We start from the raw sequence: 19,337 nt of genomic DNA, 5'->3' as shown, positions 1-19,337 counted from the left end.
CTACATTAGATAATGTTTACATATATGAATGATTGCAAACTCTTGTTTGTTTGTTTGTTATTTTTTTTTGTTTTGTACCCCCCCCCCCCTTCCCATCCCAAACAATATAACAATGGAAAAGAAGATATATTTATGTGGTGGTTATTTAAATGGTCACATTTTTGAAACAAAGCTCAAGTGATTAAGTTTTCCCTTTGTTTCCCTTTCATTATAAAGTTTATATTTGTTTCAGAATCTAGAACCTTCATAAACTGGCTTTGATTGCCTACACTGTATGCAGAGGAAACCAACAAACAAATGCTGCTACAGGAAAACATCCTTTTGCAATGTTCTAACATCAAAGACGAAAGGGTGAGTTAACAAAAAAATCCAATCATTGTGTTGAACAATTATTAAATTAGGGCATCAATGCTTATGTAATCAATTATCCATGATTTCAGTGAAGAGGGTTGGGGGTGCGGGAAAGCACTAAGCACCAAGTCTTGTGTGATAGCTGTCTCCCTCTAGAGAGCGTGAGCTTTTCTATTTAAAATATCTAGATCTAGCACCCATCAGAAACAGCAGAACAAAGGGGTTGTTTAATTTGAAAAAGGACAAAGGGAGGATATTATAAAATATGTTCAAAACTGATTAAGAAAAAAATAATTGCGCCCTTAGTTGGGGCATAGAAATAATAGGCTTAAACAGTAGTAAGAAAGCTTTAAGTTAGGCACAAGGAATTAAACAGCTTCTCTGAAGTAATGATTGTAAGGCATTGGTTAAGTACAGTTTTTAAGATTAAGCCATGATGATTCTGATCATCAATATGATAACAGGTACAACTGATCCTGCCTTAAAACAGATTTGTGGTATAGATTACCCCTGAAGTTTCTTGTAGCCATGGCAGTTCAGCCGCTATTGAAATATGAAAACAAAAACCACCACCATGAAGAACTTGATTAAGCTGGATGATAGCAATGTTGCTCTCTCCCTCACAGAGAGGTTTAAGCTGGAGGGGACCTTTGAAGATCATCTAGTATAACCTGTTGTTGAAAGTAGGATCTTAGATTAGGTTATCCAGAGTTCTGTCTAGCCAAGTCTTGAGTATTTCCAGCAGGGGACATTGAATTGCTGCTCTGGGCTACCTATCCCAATGTTTTAATTTTTCTCATGGTGAAATATTATTTTTTTATTAGCTGCAAACAGAAATTACCCTGAATCAACTTACGCTTATTGCCTCTTGTCCTATCAATGTCCATTCCTGTGGAAAAAGAATCTCCGTCTTCTCTATGACAAATTTTGCATTCTGGAAGTGGAGTGATAAGATTGTCACTGTTGCCAAAGTGTATTTCTAGTGAGGTGAAAAAAACAGCCAAAGTTGGATACGTATCTGACTTTCCCCTGAGATCTCTTGCTAGTTTGGCCTTCTTCTCAAAATAAAAGCAAGCAAAGGAACGCAGAAAACCAAAACCATTTGGTGCACAGATAACAGACATGCACATAGGTGTGCTTGTTCCTATCTTCCCAAAGGCTAGAAAACTTATCTGGGAAACTTGAGAGATCTGTTCTCAAGTTTCTCAGTATGTTTAGGGTCTCTGCTCAATGACTTCTTAACTGAACACCTCTAACTCACTGAATATTCTTCCAGTTAAGCATTTCCTAAGATGTCACTATTACCAATAAGAGAGAGGTTGTTATGGTTTACAGTCAGGTCTTTCAGCCAGCTTTCAGAAAAGTGTGGCAGGCAGTAAGCTTCTAAGAGATTCAACTGACTTTAATAAACAACAGCTTTCAAATATGGCATTTTTATATTGGAAGGATAATATTATGCTTTGATACTGTTTTTTTTTTTTTTTTATGTTCTGTGTTTGCTTTTATTAATTAAACAAGTGAGCAGAGAAAAAAATCCTTAAAAGAAAGAAAAGCTTACCTGATTACTATTCATAGATCAAATGGAACATAGTGGAGCTATCCTAAAGTACCTTTAAGATTGCTTAAAGCATGATTGTAGTTCTGAACTAGTTTTATGGTAGTGTAGTCCTGGTTTCAGTTGAATATCTTGCATCTTATGCCATTATCAGAGAGAATAATGCAAAAAAGGTTTTGGGAGTCTGTCCTGGGTTCGGCAGTGGCAGTCATGTTTTTCCTTTGTGTTGGCTGGTGCAGTGCTGTGTTTTGGCTTCCGGCTTGAGAGCGGTGTTGGTGAAGCCGATGTTTTTGGTTGTTGCTAAGTGATGTTTACCCTGACCAAGGACTTTGTGAGGCTCATGCTCTGCCAGGGAGGAGGGGAAGCTGTGAGGGAGCAGGGACGGGGCGCCTGACCCGGGCTAGCCAGGGAGGTATTCCATACCACAGCACGTCATGCCCGGGGTGAGGGGTAACTGGGAGTTACCCGGAAGGACAGGGGCTTCTGGGTGGAACTCGCTTTCTTGGCTGGTGGTATCGTATTCTCTTCCCTTGTTATTTTCCCTTATCATTGTTTTAGCTGATAGTTCTTTTTGGGAAACCCTGTTGATCCTTGTTCACCTCTGGAGCCAGGAGGAGCTGGAATGCCACCCCTGCCCTGGAGTCCTGGTTCTCCAGGTGTGCCTCTGAAACCTGGATCGCCTGGTGGACCCTGAGGTCCCACATCTCCTGGGCTTCCTTGAGGTCCTATATTTCCACTGGGACCTGGTGAACCTTGCTCAGCAACCAGCCTTGGAGGAAGAGGGGACAGCCCAGGGGAGCCTGGAGGCCCCTGAATGCCAGTTAGTCCTCTATCCCCCTTGGGTCCAATAGGTCCCAAATCACCTGGAAATCCTACTGGGCCCATAAAGCCAATGACACCTTGCTCACCCTTCCGACCTTTTGGCCCAGGGTAGCCAGGAACGCCGGGTCTCCCTGATAATCCAGGATCACCTCTACTTCTTTTTGGGCCAATTACTCCACTCACACCTGTTTGTCCACTTTCTCCTTTGCTTCCTGGCGGAGCTGGTATTCCAGGCTCTCCCTGTAGTCCTGGATAGCCTGGCACTCCATCTAAACCTGGGGAGCCTTTATCACCAGGATGTCCTGATATATTTGAAATCCCAGGAGGACCTGGAGGTCCTTCCTGCCCAGGAAGGCCAAAGGGTCCTTGGACTCCTGGAACACCTCTGTCTCCCTTCTGACCCAGAGGTCCTTGGCTGCCTTCCACCCTGCTTGGCTCTCCTGCTTCTCCTTTGTCACCCACTGCACCTGGGAAACCTACAGAGCCGTAACCATCTGGACCTGGTGATCCTGGTAAGCCCTTAGTGCCTGGTAAACCATGCAGTCCACTGATTCCTCTTAAGCCAGGCAAGCCTGCTTGTCCTGGTAAACTAGGCCAGCCGGGAGTTCCCTTTTCACCTTGAAATCCAGTCATCCCAGGGCTTCCTTGCTGTCCTGGGGGACCAACCAGTCCTGGCAAACCTTCCTGTCCCACAGTACCAGGGAAACCCTGAGTGCCCTTAAGGCCTTCAATGCCAGGGAAACCAGGATCGCCACCTTCACCTTTTTGTCCTGCGCTTCCTCTTGTGCCTGTTAAGCCTGGCACACCAACTTCCCCTTTAAGGCCTGGCATTCCTGGTAAGTTTATAGTATCTCCCTGCTCACCTATTTCACCATGTGAGCCAGGAGTACCAAAATGGCCTGAAATTCCTGGCATGCCCTTTTCTCCCCTGATTCCTGTAGTGCCAGGGAAGCCTCTGATGCCAGGAGAGCCGGCTGGACCTGGATACCCTTTCAGACCTGTCAGCCCTTTTGCGCCAATGTCTCCTTTCACACCAGCCACATAGCTGGGATGCCCAGGGGACCCTGGAGTTCCTGTCTTTCCGGGAACACCTGGCATTCTCTTGCTACCTTTTAAGCCAAAGAATCCCTTCGTGCCCCTTTCTCCAACATCTCCTTTTTCACCTTAACTTCCATCATCATGCTGGGCTTGAGCTTTGGGGGTTCTCCTGGGGGTCCTTGATCCCCACGGTCACCTTTAAAACCACGTGCTCCTTGTAAGCCTTTATCACCCTGAGCCCCCAGTGAGCCAAATTCTCCTTTGATTCCCTTGATGCCTGGTCTTCCTTTTAGGCCTGTCATTCCTTTGAAACCATCAATGCCAGGTGAACCTGTTTCACCTTTAAAGAAAGAAAGGGAAGAGAACTGTTACCTCACTCAGATTTCTTCAAACTAAGCATCACATGACTAGAGTGGTGTAAAAACTGTGCAGCAGTATCTATTTTTGGGTGCCTTGATATCTAGGTCAATCTGCAGCTCTGGGTCAGGCACCCAAGTTAGAGAGGAGCAGGGGCACATTGAACTGCCCCAACTGGCCAGGAGGAGATGTTGTAGAGATGATCAGAACTTAGTGTCTTCTAAAAGTTCAACCCCTCTCCTACATGTGAGCTAGAGAAAGGCACCTAGTTCCATACGAGGTTTTTAGTCAGCCTCTTCTTCTACATGAAGAGACACATATCTTGGGTTTAGGACTGGCTGGCCCTTTCTTACTACAAAATCCCACACTCTTTTTCTCCAAACAAGAGGATGCTGTTTTACACAGGGCATGCTAACATATAGATCTTAATTCCTCTCAAATGAGAGGTGATCAGTACTCCAGAGTTGTATTGGGAAAAAAACCTTATCTTTCCAACTGGTGAAATTTTAACATGCATTTATAGGCATGTCCCCTCCTTTCCCCACCTTTGACTGGGCTTCACATAGAGTTCAATACTGTTGAAAATCCCTGTAATCCCTGTGAAATGTAGACAACTTGCATTATACATAGCATTTTTGGGACTGGCAGGTGAAAATCTCACCTTCTTGATACGCAAGATTAGTATCCTGGTAAAAGTCAACATTGAGGTCTTGTGTCTGGCATTGCTCAGTATAAAACAGCTAGCTTTAAAAAACTTCAAAGCAAAGGTTTGGGTAAAATCTCTGATTTCACTGACAGCCAAAGGGACTGGGACAAGAGAAAGACTTCTGGACAGAGAACTGAGTAAATACTGTGTACTGCAGTGATTATCACTGTGGTTTGAGTAGCGACTGTACTTGTTGCTGGGGGGGGTGTAGCTACTGTGCTTGGAGCTGGGGTAACCGCGCTGTCTGTTGCAGTTGAAGTTTGAGCAGCTGCTGTACTTGCCACTGGGGTAGCTGCGCAGTTCATTGCAGCCAAAGTTTGAGTAGCGACTGTGCTTGTCGCTGGGGGTGGTGCAGCTGCTGTGCTTGGAGCTGGGGTAACCGCGCTGTCTGTTGCAGTTGAAGTTCGAGCAGCTGCTGTACTTGCCGCTGGGGTAGCTGTGCTGTTCATTGCAGCCAAAGTTTGAGTAGCGACTGTCGCTTTGCCCTCAGATCCGCTGACATTCTTTTCCTTTTGAAGGTGCTGGATAGTGTTGAACAAGGCCCTGTAAGCATAGGCCAAGCCCCAGCACGTTGCCATGATTTGTCCATCTCTGGTATGGCCAGAATGACCACACACCTCATTTAAGTGTTTTACTAATTCTTCTGGATTTTGCAGTTGTTCGGTAGTGAAATTCCAAGTACTGGAGGGGCCCACTGACCTAGATACTTGCCCATACTATCCCACACACCCTGCCACTCATGGCTGTCCAGGCTCAGGGAAAATCTCTCGGTCCTCCTATATCGTCGTTTGACCCCAGACAAGACCCAAACCTGAATCTGCTTAAGTCTTGAAATCAGTAGTGGGCAAAACACACTCTGTATGCGTGTTAGCATGGTGATTCCCATCACCATCAGCAAACAAGTCTCAGCAGCATTAAAAGGCCATTCAAAAAATTCAAAACTCTCAAATGTAAATGGTCTGGGGGGACGACTGGGAGGGTAAAAGGATGTCTCCTTCACAGGTTGAGCACCTGAGGAGGAGAAAAAAGATGTGTAATTGCTAAGCACCTCCATCATATACCTCCCAAAGTATAAAGGTGGTGACCACACTGGGAACATAAGCCAGATCAGTTTCATGATCAATGATTCTATTGTATTACAAGTCATTACCATAAAGTACAATGGGACAAAAACCTTAGCCCAAGCCCCACACTTGAAAAACACTAATACAGCAAATACCAGATGGACGTAAGATACGATATACTGAAACTGTGAGATCAAGAGGAACAACCTTGAGAGCCAATAAATCAGCATTGTGACGAGTGACTATCAATCCAGTCAGATCTGTTCTTATCTCAACCCCTCGTGCCCCACGTTGGGCGCCAAAAAGAACTGTCGTGGTTTAAACCCAGTCAGGTAACTTGTTCACTCACTCCCAGTGAGTGGTGCCGAGCTGACAACAATCGAGGTCCGTGTCCGTCTCCCTCCCGCCCCGCACCGGGGCTCTCCCCTTCCCCGCTCCCGGAGGAACGGGGAGGAGGATCGAGAGAGTGCAACTCCTACGGGTTGAGACAAGAACAGTCCAGCAACAAATCACCACCGCTACTATCAGCTAAAACAATGATAAGGGAAAATAACAAGGGAAGAGAATACGATACCACCGGCCAAGAAAACGAGTTCCACCCAGAAGCCCCTGTCCTTCCGGGTAACTCCCAGTTACCCCCCACCCCGGGCATGACGTGCTGTGGTATGGAATACCTCCCCGGCTAGCCCGGGTCAGGCGCCCCGTCCCTGCTCCCTCACAGCTTCCCCTCCTCCCTGGCAGAGCATGAGCCTCACAGAGTCCTTGGTCAGGGTAAACATCACTTAGCAACAACCGAAAACATCGGCTTCACCAACACCGCTCTCAAGCCGGAAGCCAAAACACAGCACTGCACCAGCCAACACAAAGGAAAAACATGACTGCCACTGCCGAACCCAGGACAGAGTCGTATTCACTTATGTCATGTTTTTTCTAAGAATTTAAATAAACATAATAGGCAATGTTTACCAGATTATTTAACACACCCACAACCTAGTTGTTTTTTTATGATATTTTTGCTTCAATATACCACTGTAATAGTTAAGAACTGTTTCTCTCAGCTCTAATGTTAGCATATTTTGATGCATAAAACTGATTCTACAAAATGAATGTGCTTAAGGATAATTCCTAGCTTTCAGTATTGAGGAATCAGTGAACACAGTAACCTGAAATCTGTTTTTGTAAGCAGTTGTTATTCTTTTCAACTTCTTGAAGGCTATTCTAAACTGTAATTAAGCATGAGGAACTAGCTAAAATCTGTTCTGCAGCTGGAAAGCCAAACTTCCCTCCATCTCACTTTAATTTGCTGAACTGCCACAACCCTTGACATTTCAAATGCATTGAATATTTTATTATTCCGTTCCTATGGATATGTTTTGTTTAGACATAATTCAAAGTAGCAGATTCAGAAACAGAAGAGTTTTGTTTTATTTTAAAGTTGACTTGCTGTGTCACACCTCATTTGTCATGCCATTCTGTGTTTTGTAAACAACCAAATACAATGATATGCTCCATAAAGTATGAGTTATGCCTCCAAGACTCTATACAGGTTATTTCAATTTCCAATGGCAATACATGTACATGTCCTTCTTCATATTCAGCTGGAGGATCTTTACTTATAATTTCTGGAAACAGGAAAATAACAAATGGCAAATAATATTTGTGACAGGCATTCTGTCTCTTGAAGAAATATATAGTAATTTTTCAGTCTTTGATTTTATTGCTTTGTGGTTTGGTTGGTTTGTTTCGGTTTTTTTTTTGTGACTAAATTGTAAGGCATTTTGCAAGTACTGTGATTTTCAGAAGGTGGGTATTAGCATTTCTAAAAGGCAAGCTACTTGTGTTACCAAAGTTTGAATTTGCTACTTATGATGATCTGGGGCACTTACATGTAAAACAGAACTTTGGCAGGAAAGCCATCATGCAACACATTGGTCATTTGAAAAAAAAATTGGCTATGCAAACAAACTGGTTGTCTACAGTCCAAATCCTTCTGTTCATGCAGTCCACTTTGAGTTGCATGAGAAATTAGTATAATATGAGGGTTTCAGAAATAATGTCAACTGCTTGGTCTTTATGCTGACAGTATGCAGAATTAGAGCCTCTGGAGGAAGAATTTTACTGCTTTGAATAAGGAAAACTACTTTCTTGGGTACCAAAGCAGACAAAACAAGTAAACAGTCTGAACCTAATTCAAAGTTCATTGATGTCAATGAATTTCTTTCCTTTGACTTCTGTAAGTTCTGAACAAAGTCCTAGGGGAACACAACTATAAATGTATTGATATTATTGCTAATCTGACTTAAATTCTATAGATTACATATTGTCTGACATTCAAGGAATAATTGCATAAATCTGCTCCATATATTTGCTGTTGTTTTTATAGATGTTTCATTCACTTAGAAAACAAACACACAATGTTCTGTTTGCTTTGGTATGCAAGAGATCTGAGTGCTTAAGAAGTGTGTTTACATTCATTGTTGCCTGCAAAGATGTCATTTGTGTGCAAACTCAGTGAGAGGTGTGATAAAGCCAACTTCAGTTCTCAAATGATAAGAAAATATCATTCCTAAATCCGTTTCATAAGGTAATTTAAAAAAATGAGGAAGAAAGAAGGTGAAGATACTAGATGGCAGATTCCCAGAGGCAAAGTGATATATAGCCCGAGTAAAGCCATACGGAAGATAATTCCAATCAGACAGTTAAAATGAGGTAAGCCAGATAGATATGATCAAAACTGGTTTTAGCTTTAGGAAATCAAAAAAGAAAAAAAAAGCATAAAATAAGGGAGGTGTTGGAACTATATAATTTAAAGCCCTTATTGTGAAAAAGAGAAGAGGTAGAGGTAGCAACATTTGGAGTGTTATTTCAGCAGTCTATTTGACTCCTCAAAGAGTCTTTTTGTTTTAAATTGCCTTTTTGTTTAAAAGGCAGTTACAACTAGTCTAGAAATGCAGTTCTCAACTGCTTCAGGTTGCTAAGGGCTCAGCGTGCATTTTGATTTGACTGTTTCTTTTTCTGAGCTGTGCATATGACGATTTGGGTCTGTGATGAAAAACAGATGTTCTTTAAGGGACAGGAGGAAAGGGAGGGAGAAGGGACATTGAATTCTCTTTCTCCGACATAAACAGAAAATGAAGGCAAATAATAAACTCAATTTTTGGGGCATTTGAGAATTTTCTACTCATAAGGGATGTTTTCTGTGATAAGAGATGTGATTCTCATTATGCATTTCTTGAGGTGAACAACAATTCAGCTTCATAATTCCTTCAAACAGATCTAAAGATATATAGATAGACCTGATAGGTCCACTTTCTGAAGAAAATATATCCCAGTCTCAATACTTCATCTAATCCCATCATCCCTCCCTTGGGTATTAGGGCCATCTGAAGACAGTGAGATGTCTGCACTTGTTTTTCTTTTCAGCCAGCAGCAAGAGCCCAGCACTAGAACTAGTCTGTGTGCAGGAGTTAGTTATCTTTTCAATATTTGAATGCCACTGGCAACTTAAACACTTGCCTTTCCTGAAGAGAAGGGAGTGCATCAATGGAAGAGAAGTCTTCTGTGTCTGGAGTTGGTCTACAATACTGTGGCTTTTTCCACAGTATTTTCTAGGCAAATCTCCATTTTCCCAGTAATTCTCCTGGTAGATCTCTCTGCAAACTGCACACTTCTTAAAGTCAGTAGTAAAAAGTTTTGGCAGCATTTTTATTTTATTTCTGGTCTGTCATGGTTTAAACCCAGCCAGTAACTCAGAACCACACAGCCACTTGCTCATCCACCCACCCCCTTCCTCCCCCAGCTCCCGTAGTGATGGGGAGGAGAATCAAAAGAATGTAACTCCCACAAGTTGAGATAAGAACAGTCCAGTAACTAAGGTATAACACAAAACAACTACAGCTGCCATCAATAATAATAATGATAAAGGAAATAACAAGTGAACAGAATACACCTGCTCACCACCTGCCAACTGACACCCAGCCCCACCAGAGCAGTGATATAACCCTTCAGGGTAACTGCCCCCCAGTTTGTATAACTGGGCATGATATGCTGTGGTATGGAATATCTCTTTGGCTAGTTTGGGTCAAGTGTCTTGTCTCTGCTTCCTTCTGGCTTCCCCTCCTTCCTGGCAGAGCATGAGGCTCACAAAGTCCTTGGTCAGGGTAAACACTTGTGCTGGGCTGAGAGCAATTGAGGCCCCCCCACCTCCCCCCGGGGCTCTCCCCTTCCCTGCCCCTGGAGGAACTGGGAGGAGGATCGAGACAGTGCAACTCCCACGAGTTGAGACAAGAACAGTCCAGCAACCAATGTACAACACAAATCACCACCGCTACCACCAACGACAACGATAAGAGAAAATAACAAGGGAAGAGAATACAATACCACCAGCCAAGAAACGAGTCCCACCCGGAAGCCCGTGTCCTTCCAGCTAACTCCCAGTTACCCCCCCCACCCCCGGGCATGACGTGCTGTGGTATGGAATACCTCTTCAGCTAGCTTGAGTCAGGTGTCCTGTCTCTGCTTCCTCCTGGCTTCCCCTCCCCCCTGGCAGAGCATGAGCCTCACAAAGTCCTTGGTCAGGGTAAACATCACTTAGCAACAACCAAAAACATTGGTATCACCACCACTGTTCCCAGGCTGGAAGTCAAAACACAGCACTGCACCAGCTACCACAAAGGAGAAACATGGCTGCTACTGCTGAACCCAGGACAAGGTCCTACTAACAACTTTGGCAAAGGATCATTTCTTTGAACATTCTAACTTCAAAAACAACATTATGACTTTGTCCTCTACTTTTGCAGCTTGAAAGTCTTTGGGATTAGCATTGCAAATTAAAAAAAATTTTTTTTTTCTTTTTCCCTGGTTTATCTTCAAATAAAGAAGAGTTTTTTATAGAAAGTGTGTATGAAGGTGGATATTCAGAGGGAACTTCATTAAACCTTACTTCAAATTACCTGTGTGCAATATTAAAGAAAATAATCATAGAATCATAGAATCATAGAATGGTTAGGGTTGGAAAGGACATTAAGATATCTAGTTCCAACTCCCCTGCCACAGGCAGGGACACCTCATGCTAAATCATATCACCCAAGGCCTCATCCAACCTGGTCTTGAGCACTGCCAGGGATGGAGCATTCACAACCTCCCTGGGCAACCCATTCCAGTGCCTTACCACCCTGACAGGAAAGAATTTCCTCCTTATATCCAATCTAAACTTCCCCTATTTAAGTTTTAATCCGTTACCCCTTGTCCTTTCACTACAGTCTCTAATGAAGAGTCCCTCTCCAGTATCCCTACAGGCCCCCTTCAGATACTGGAAGGCTGCTATGAGGTCTCCATGCAGCCTTCTCTTCTCCAGGCTGAACAGACCCAACTTCTTCAGCCTGTCTTCATAAGGGAGGTGCTCTAGTCCCCTGATCATCCTTGTGGCCCTTTTTTAGACTTATTCCAACAGTTCCATGTCCCTTTTATGTTGAGGACACCAGAACTGCACACAATACTCCAGGTGAGGTCTCACAAGAGCAGAGTAAAAGGGCAGGATCACCTCCTTTGACCTGCTGGTCACACTTCTTTTGATGCAGCCCAGGATACGGTATCTGGGCTGCAAGCGCACACTGCCGGCCCATGTTCATTTTCTCATCAACCAACACCCCCAAGTCCTCTTCCGCAGGGCTGCTCTGAATCTCTTCTTTGCCCAACCTGTAGCTGTGCCTGGGATTGCTCCGACCCAGGTGTAGGACCTTGCACGTGGCATGGTTAAACCTCATGAGGTTGGCATCAGCCCACCTCAAAAGTGTGTCAAGGTCCCTCTGGATGGCATTCCTTCCCTCCAGGCTATCAACCGAACCACACAGCTTGGTGTCATCGGCAAATTTGCTGAGGGCACACTTAATCCCACTGTCCATGTCAGCAACGAAGGTGTTAAACTGGTGTCCAGCCAGACATTGAACCATTGACCACAACTCTTTGCGTGCGGCCATCCAGCCAGTTCTTTATCCACCAAGTGGTCCACCTATCAAATTGATATCTCTCCAGTGTAGAGATAAGGATGTCGTGTGGGACAGTGTCGAATGCTTTACACAAGTCCAGGTAGATGACATCAGTTGCTATACCACTGTCCATCAGTGCTGTAGCCCCATCATAGAAGGCCACCAGATTGGTCAGGCAGGATTTCCCCTTAGTGAAGCCATGCTGGCTGTCACCAAGCACCTTGTTGTTTTTCATGTGCCTTAGCATGCCTTCCAGGAGAATCTGCTCCAAGATTTTGCCAGGCACAGAGGTGACACTGACTGGACTGCGGTTCCCTGGATCATTCATTTTCCCCTTCTTGAAAATGGGGGTTATATTTCCCTTTTTCCAGTTGTCGGGAACTTCACCTGACTGCCATGATTTTTCAAATATGGTGGCCAGCAGCTTCTCAACTTCATTCGCCAGCTCCTTCAGGACCCGCAGATGGATTTCATCAGGACCCATGGACTTGTGCACATTCAGATTTTTAAGATGATCTCGAACCAGTTCCTCTCCTACAGTGGGTGCAAGGTCTTCATTCTCACAGTCCCTGCATCTGCCTTCCAAGACTTGGATGGTGCAGTCAGAGCCTTTGCCAGTGAAGACCAAGTCAAAGAAGTCATTCAGAACCTCAGCCTTTTCCAAATCCTGTGTAGCCAGCTCTCCCGAGAGCTTCCTGAGGGGGCCTACATTCTCCCTAGTCTCTCTTTTATTTGCTATGTACCTGTAGAATCCCTTGCTGTTATCCTTAATACCCCTAGCCAAGTTTAATTCTAACTGGGCCTTAGCGTTCCTAACCTGGTCCCTAGCTTCCCAGACAACATCCCTGTACTCTTCCCAGGCCGCCTGTTCTTGCTTCCACTTATTATAAGTTTCTTTTTTCCTTTGAATTTTCCTCAGGATCTCCTTATCCATCCAAGGAGGTCTCCTGGCCCTCCTGATGCACTTCCTTCTAGTTGGGATGCAACACTCCTGAGCTTGTAGCAGGTGATCCTTGAATATCAACCAACAGTCTTGGGCTCCCTAGGGCTGTATCCCATGGAACCTTACTAAGCAGGGTCCTGAAGAGGCCAAATTCTGCTCTTCTGAAGTCCAGGGCAGTGAGCTTGCTGTATGCTCTTCTCACTGTCCTGAGGATCTCAAATTCAAGCATCTCATGGTCACTGCATCCAAGGCTGCCCTGGAGCATCGTATTTCCAATGAGCCCTTCCCTGTTAGTGAGAGCGAGGTGAGCCCTTCCCTGTCCTCTAGTTGTCTGATATATTCTTTATATTTTAATTGTAAAGAGTGATTATAAACATGGGATTATTCTTTATATTTTAATTGTCATCTGTCCTCCTGGGGAAAAAAAAAAAATATTAAGTTTGTTAAGACATAATCTCTTTATCAGCATGAGCATGACTGGCTATATACCACTGTATGTAAAATTAGCTGGGCAAAATTCAGGACCTAAGCATGGATATTGTTAAAATTTAAATCTACAACTAACTTTGCTAAACAAAGATCATCAATAACTGCTCATTTGCTATCTTTAGGTCTTGGATTCATCTGACTGAGAACAGAAGTGAGCCATAAAGTGAACTACAGTGATTACAACTTCATTTCAAGTGGCAGTTACAAAAGACCTGTGCCCTTTGGGTAGTCAGTGTTAAAATGTTGGTGAGCAGCAAATGTCAGTGAGCTTCCTCAATACAAATACATACACATTTATTCTTCTCTACACTTACCAGCATCTGCTACCCCAAGCTTAGGTTGCAAGTTACAAGCAGTAAAGTTTTCAACAAATTCAACTTGACTGACAAAATGATGTAAGACTGGTCTCAGTTAGCTTGAATATTAGCATAATGTTTACATTATATCTTGCCTTATGTTTAAATGACAAATTGTCTGGAACATGGACCTTGATTTTGGTCTTGGTACATACGATGTCTGATACAAAGAGGTCTATGACTGAAACTCGTTAGCAGTAAGGTAAATGTATCTTGTAAGATTATGGAAAGAACAGCTGAAATAAGAGCATTTATGTATAGAATAATCTTCTCAAGTATTTCAGAAGAACTAAAGCTGTTTATGTCATTAAACAGAGATTAGAGTTGTCACATATGAACCTCTGACTACAAAAAATCATTCTAATTCAATCCTAGATCAGAGCTTGAGCATAATATACATGAAAATCACAGAACTTAACTTTTATGTTTATGAAAGCTTAAGAAAAATGGTGCATTAAGACTAGCTTCCACTTCAGTCTCAAAAACTTACGAAATATAAGGATACTGGGGTGACAGCTGGAATGCATAAAGTGATCTCTGTGGACTTACAAATGTATGCCATGGTTTGGTATGTGTGGGGAGGTATAGTTTGTGTGCACAAAGACAAATTATGTTAAATCACTTGTCAAGTTTTTGTTTAATTATAGGCAGAGAAGCTCCTGTATATTAAAAAGCTTGTTTTAACTGTTGTTTACATATGTAGTGCAACTGAATTTGGTGGACTTGCATTATGATTTATAATAGTAAAATATGATAGCACTTTAGAGTATTTTTAATGGTCCAATTCCTGCGGCTTTTATTGCATGCATATCGTGTGATTCTTCTGTGTGTAGTACACATTTTTATCAAAAGAAGAAAAATACTCTTTATGCTGTTTCAATTAACTAATTAAGCTAATTAAGCTTACCTGTTTAGCTGTATGTAAAGGCATCATTAAATACTTCAGTCCTGCTTCTTACATATTACATTTGCTAAAATTTATCAATTTGTGTCATTAGTATACAAGTTAAAGATCTGAGATAGCTCATCTGGCTCTTTGCCATGGTTTAAGCCCAGCCAGTAACTCAGAACCACGCAGCTGCTCGCCCACTCCCTCCCCACCTTTTTCTTCCCCCCGCTCCTGGATGGGTCTGGTGGAGAATTGAAAGAATGTAACTCCCAAGGGTTGAGATAAGAACAGTCCAGTAACTAAGGTATAACACAAAACCACTACTGCTGCCATCAATAATAATAATTATAAGGGAAATAACAAGGGAAGACAAGAAACCCGCTCACCACCTGTCAACAAATACCCAGCCCAACCTGATCAGTAATCTAGCCCTTCCAGGTAACTATCCCCCTGCTTACATCCTGGGCATGACATGCTGTGATATGGAATACCTCTTTGATTAGTTTTGGGTCAGGTGTCCTGTCTCTGTTTCTTCCCGGCTTCCCTTCCTCCCTGGCAGAGCATGAGACTCACAAAGTCCTTGGTCAGAGTAAACATTACTGAGCAACAACTAAAAATAACAGCGTTATCAGTGCTGTTCCCAGGCTGAAAGTCAAAACCACAGCACTGCACCAGCTCTTAAGAATGAGAAAAATGCCTGCTACTGCTGAACTCAGGACAGTCTTGTAAAGGAAAGAATTACTTGAGGGCTACATATACCAGTGTGAAATGAGCAGAATATCAATTTATGAATGGAACCAGAAAAAAATAAATACTCTTTTCAGGCTTCCTTATTATAGAACCTGACATCTACCACCTCTGGCAAAGGTTAAAAAGAATACTGGGAAGAAAATATGAAAAATGTCACAATAGGAAAATATTGTGACATAGAATCATAGAATAGTTTGGGTTGGAAAGGACCTTAAGATCATCTAGTTCCAACCCCCCTGCCCCGGGCAGGGACACCTCATGCTAAACCATGTCGCCCAAGGCTCTGTCCCACTTGGCCTTGAACACCGCCAGGGATGGAGCATTCACAACCTCCCTGGGCAACCTATTCCAGTGCCTCACCACCCTTACAGTAAAGAACTTCTTCCTTATATCCAATCTAAACTTCCCCTGTTTAAGTTTGAACCCATTACCCTTCGTCCTATCACTACAGTCCCTAACGAAGAGTCCCTCTCCAGCATCCCTATAGGCCCCCTTCAGATACTGGAAGGCTGCTATGGGGTCTCCATGCAGCCTTCTCTTCTCCAGGATGAACAGCCCCAACTTTCTCAGCCTGTCTTCATACGGGAGATGCTCCAGTCCCCTGCTCATCCTCATGGCCCTCCTCTGGACTTGTTCCAACAGTTCCATGTCCTTTTTTATGTTGAGGACACCAGAACTGCACACAATACTTCAGGTGAGGTCTCATGAGAGCAGAGTAGAGGGGCTGGACCACCTCCCTCGACCTGCTGGTCACATTCTTCTTGATGCAGCCCAGGATATGGTTGGCTTTCCGGGCTGCGAGTGCACACTGATGCCAGTTCATGCTAAGTTTCTCATCAACCAACCCCCCCAAGTCCTTCTCTGCAGGGTTGCTCTGAATGTCTTCTCTGCCCATCCTGTAGCTGTGACATGGTTTAGTGTGAGGTGTCCCTGCTTATGGCAGGGGGGGATGGAACTAGATGATCTTAAGGTCCTTTCCAATCCTAACTATTCTATGATTCTATGAGTCTATGATTATATGAATATAAGAGACAAGTGGTAAAAGCTATATGTAGACTTTTGGCAGTGGATGCAGGGAAAAAACAAAGCTTGTTTAAGAAAAATTCAGGTGGTATTTTTACTGATTGGTTTCTAACTCCTTGTTCAAAAATCTGACAATAGTGTGAGAAACACTTTTGGCAAAATCATACTGAAACCTTCCATATCAGTGTGAAACATCTGAAAAGGAATGGCAGTATGGATTTGGGGGGTGAGGGGGGGGGGAGTAATTTCATCAGAATTTTAGGAAGGTGGAATTGAAAATCTTTGGAGAGGATAGCAATGCTTGATTGATATAGTCTTTAAGATGTAAATTATGCAATGTGAATGAATCTTTTGTCATTTGGGGTTATTTTTAAGGCATAGAAATGTTATTTCAGCACAAACTGTTTGAGGAGAAGAAACTTTTAGCTATAGCTTAGGTTTTTGGTTTGTGGCAGTTAACCTGACTGGAGAGAGAATGTAAGGCATAAATTGTTGAGATAAGTCTGAGACTATAATATCATTGAAAATACCATTGGTGGAATATTCAATATATCCTTCTAAAATGATAAAGTCACACAAATATTGTTTCTTTCAAAGCTTTTTTTTTTTTTTTTTCAAAAACCGGTTCCAGATTTACCCTTATGTGCTTCTCTGTCTGCCTATACTGTGGACACATTTCTCACAGCATGATAAAACCCTGAATTTTTACTATCTGTTCCAAAATAACTAGGTAAAAGGAGTTTATCATATATATGAAATATACTCTCTTGTAATTAAAACCAAAACAGTACTCCCGTGCTGAAAGGACCACTAAGTGAGTCCGTACATTGTATTTGATTATTTATGATTTTGCAATGCAGTAATCAACTTGGGTACATGGACAAACTTGTTGTTTTGTGATATTTTTTTGAGATATTCTTGGCTCTGATAATGCTCTTTGTATTTTTCTTCCTTTAGTCCAGGCTATATACTTTTGGAAAGATGGTCTATTTTCTGTAATATAGAAGTCACTAAGAAAATGTGGTGTTTGAAGTTTTCCTTTTGTCCAAAACCAAGCCAAACACTTAATATATTCACAAAATAGAAACCAGAATTGGAAGATTCAGTAAAGGTATAATAAAAGAACAGCACCAGAAAGTTTATTTTTATGAGGTTGTTTCACTCTGGTATCTGATAATCCTATTTAATAATATAATTGAGTTTAACTATTTTATTCACATAAATGTTTGGCCTGAAAGTGAAGAAAATTCAGTGGAGTTAAAAGAAATATTTCCTTTAGATCTTGAAACACTGAAAAATTGGTGCTTCCAGCAAAGAGTTTATTTTTTATAGCACTGTCTATTTTGATGGAAAACTGATAATTTTGATCATATTTTAGTCATCCCTGGTTGTAAGCTTATCAGTAAACAAGCAGTGCAAACAGATGTTGCTAACAGACATGGTGGTTTGTGCAGCAGTGTGTGCACTCTGCTTTCAGATGTTCTGTGAACTTCTGGGGGTCTCAGAGTGTGTGCTGCCACTGGTATGTGTTGGTGCTGCTGCTGGTATGTATGGGTACTGCTGCTGGTGTGTAAGCCGTGTCTGTTTTTTCCCAGTGCTGTACCAGTGTTATTCGATCATCAGCATCAACTGTCATAAGTTGTAGTGCGAGCCCTTATGTAAAGCCAACACAGTCTACATGGAAACCTCAGAGATGAATGACCAAAAGCAATATTGCAGAGAACATGCACAGCTTTAATTTTTGGGTTTTGGCGTTTTGTTGTTTTGTTTTTTTTTTAATTCTCATTTTTATTTCTCAGAACCTATATTTTCACCATTTTCAACAAATTATCATGAAAGTTACAATGTGAATTTTGTGTGCCATGTTTAAACTTTTGCTTAATGTCCTCCTTGATGAAAGGAACAACTTTTTAATAGTGTGAGTTTCTTTTAACATGATCAAAAATGTGTATTTTGCACCAACCTTTTTTGCAGAGAAATTACATTAACTTGAGGTCTTACTGTGCTGTGTTTTCTGAATACTTAAGTAGAGAAAAAATTAACATATTTTTCCATAAGATAGCACATATATGATGAATTTTGATGTTTCTGAATTCTTAGATTAAAGAAATTAATGCATCTAACATTTTGAGACAAATTTAATATGAACTTTCAGTGACACAAAATTATATGACCACTCACATCAGTTCAAGGAAGTGCATTTTTCAACAGACAGCAGAAGCTGTGTGCATTTTTTTCCTCCATCACATATTCTGTGGTGCACTCTTACATAGTAATGATTTACACTGCATTTGTAGATGTAGAACAAAACTTACAAAAAGGGAAGGCAACAAAGCTATTGGCAAAACACATTGGTGTGTATGTGTAATATTTGATTTAAATTATTCATGTAAAGGCTAATCTTTGTTTTCTGAGTAATTTTAAATGCATATTATAATTGCCTTGGGTATTTGATTAACACCGGCAATTAAATAGCATGCTATAGAAAAATAATGAAATTGTAGAACCGTCCATTAAATTTCACTGATTTTACTGGCAATGACAGGACTATTTTTTCAGGAGAATAGAAGTAGATCAGAATGTATTATCTGCTGCAGATAAAACTACAGAAAAAGAGAGTCTGCAGTAAATTTCTTGACAATAATGACGGACAGGAAAAATGGATCTTTTCCAAGAAATACTATGGAAGTTCGCAAGCTGTATATCAGATGTTGGTTAACATACTCAGTGCTTGTTGCCAAATGAAAAACTTCAGTAAAGGACAGCAGCATTTCTCATTGTTTAATAAGCAAACAAAAGGAAAAACAGGCTATTCAACATATGCACAAAGTATTGTGCAGAGACATCTGGATTGCATTTGAATATGTAATTAAATAAAGTTTTCAAATATAAACAACGATTCTACTTTATTGCTTATCAGATGGAAGTAGATATGGCCAAACTATTTGCTGAAACAACATATATGACATTTTCGTTCTTTTTTTTTTTCTATAAGAACAATATGTTT

The 19,337-nt window shown here is 41.9% G+C and overlaps 1 protein-coding gene across 1 annotated transcript; it reads right to left on the bottom strand.

Moving 5' to 3' along the window:
• Positions 1 to 2,452: 2,452 nt before the first annotated feature.
• On the bottom strand, positions 2,453 to 3,961 carry LOC130593818 (collagen alpha-2(IV) chain-like). The gene has a single exon (XM_057399240.1). The coding sequence runs from the start codon at positions 3,824 to 3,826 to the stop codon at positions 2,453 to 2,455; it is 1,374 nt and encodes a 457-aa protein (XP_057255223.1). The 5' UTR covers positions 3,827 to 3,961.
• Positions 3,962 to 19,337: the final 15,376 nt, after the last annotated feature.

The sequence above is a fragment of the Pezoporus wallicus genome, unplaced genomic scaffold (genome assembly GCF_028554395.1).
Source record: "Pezoporus wallicus isolate ANWC-B61680 ecotype Strahan unplaced genomic scaffold, APGP_CSIRO_Pwel_v1 contig_818, whole genome shotgun sequence".
Taxonomy (NCBI): Eukaryota; Metazoa; Chordata; class Aves; order Psittaciformes; family Psittacidae; genus Pezoporus; species Pezoporus wallicus.
Note: the sequence above shows the minus strand (reverse complement) of the source record. Positions and strands in the feature narration are given on the sequence as shown.

Bases quoted from the DNA above. Each gene is read 5' to 3' on its own strand.
- LOC130593818 (XM_057399240.1), bottom strand. From the start codon at position 3,826: ATGCCAGGTGTTCCCGGAAAGACAGGAACTCCAGGGTCCCCTGGGCAT.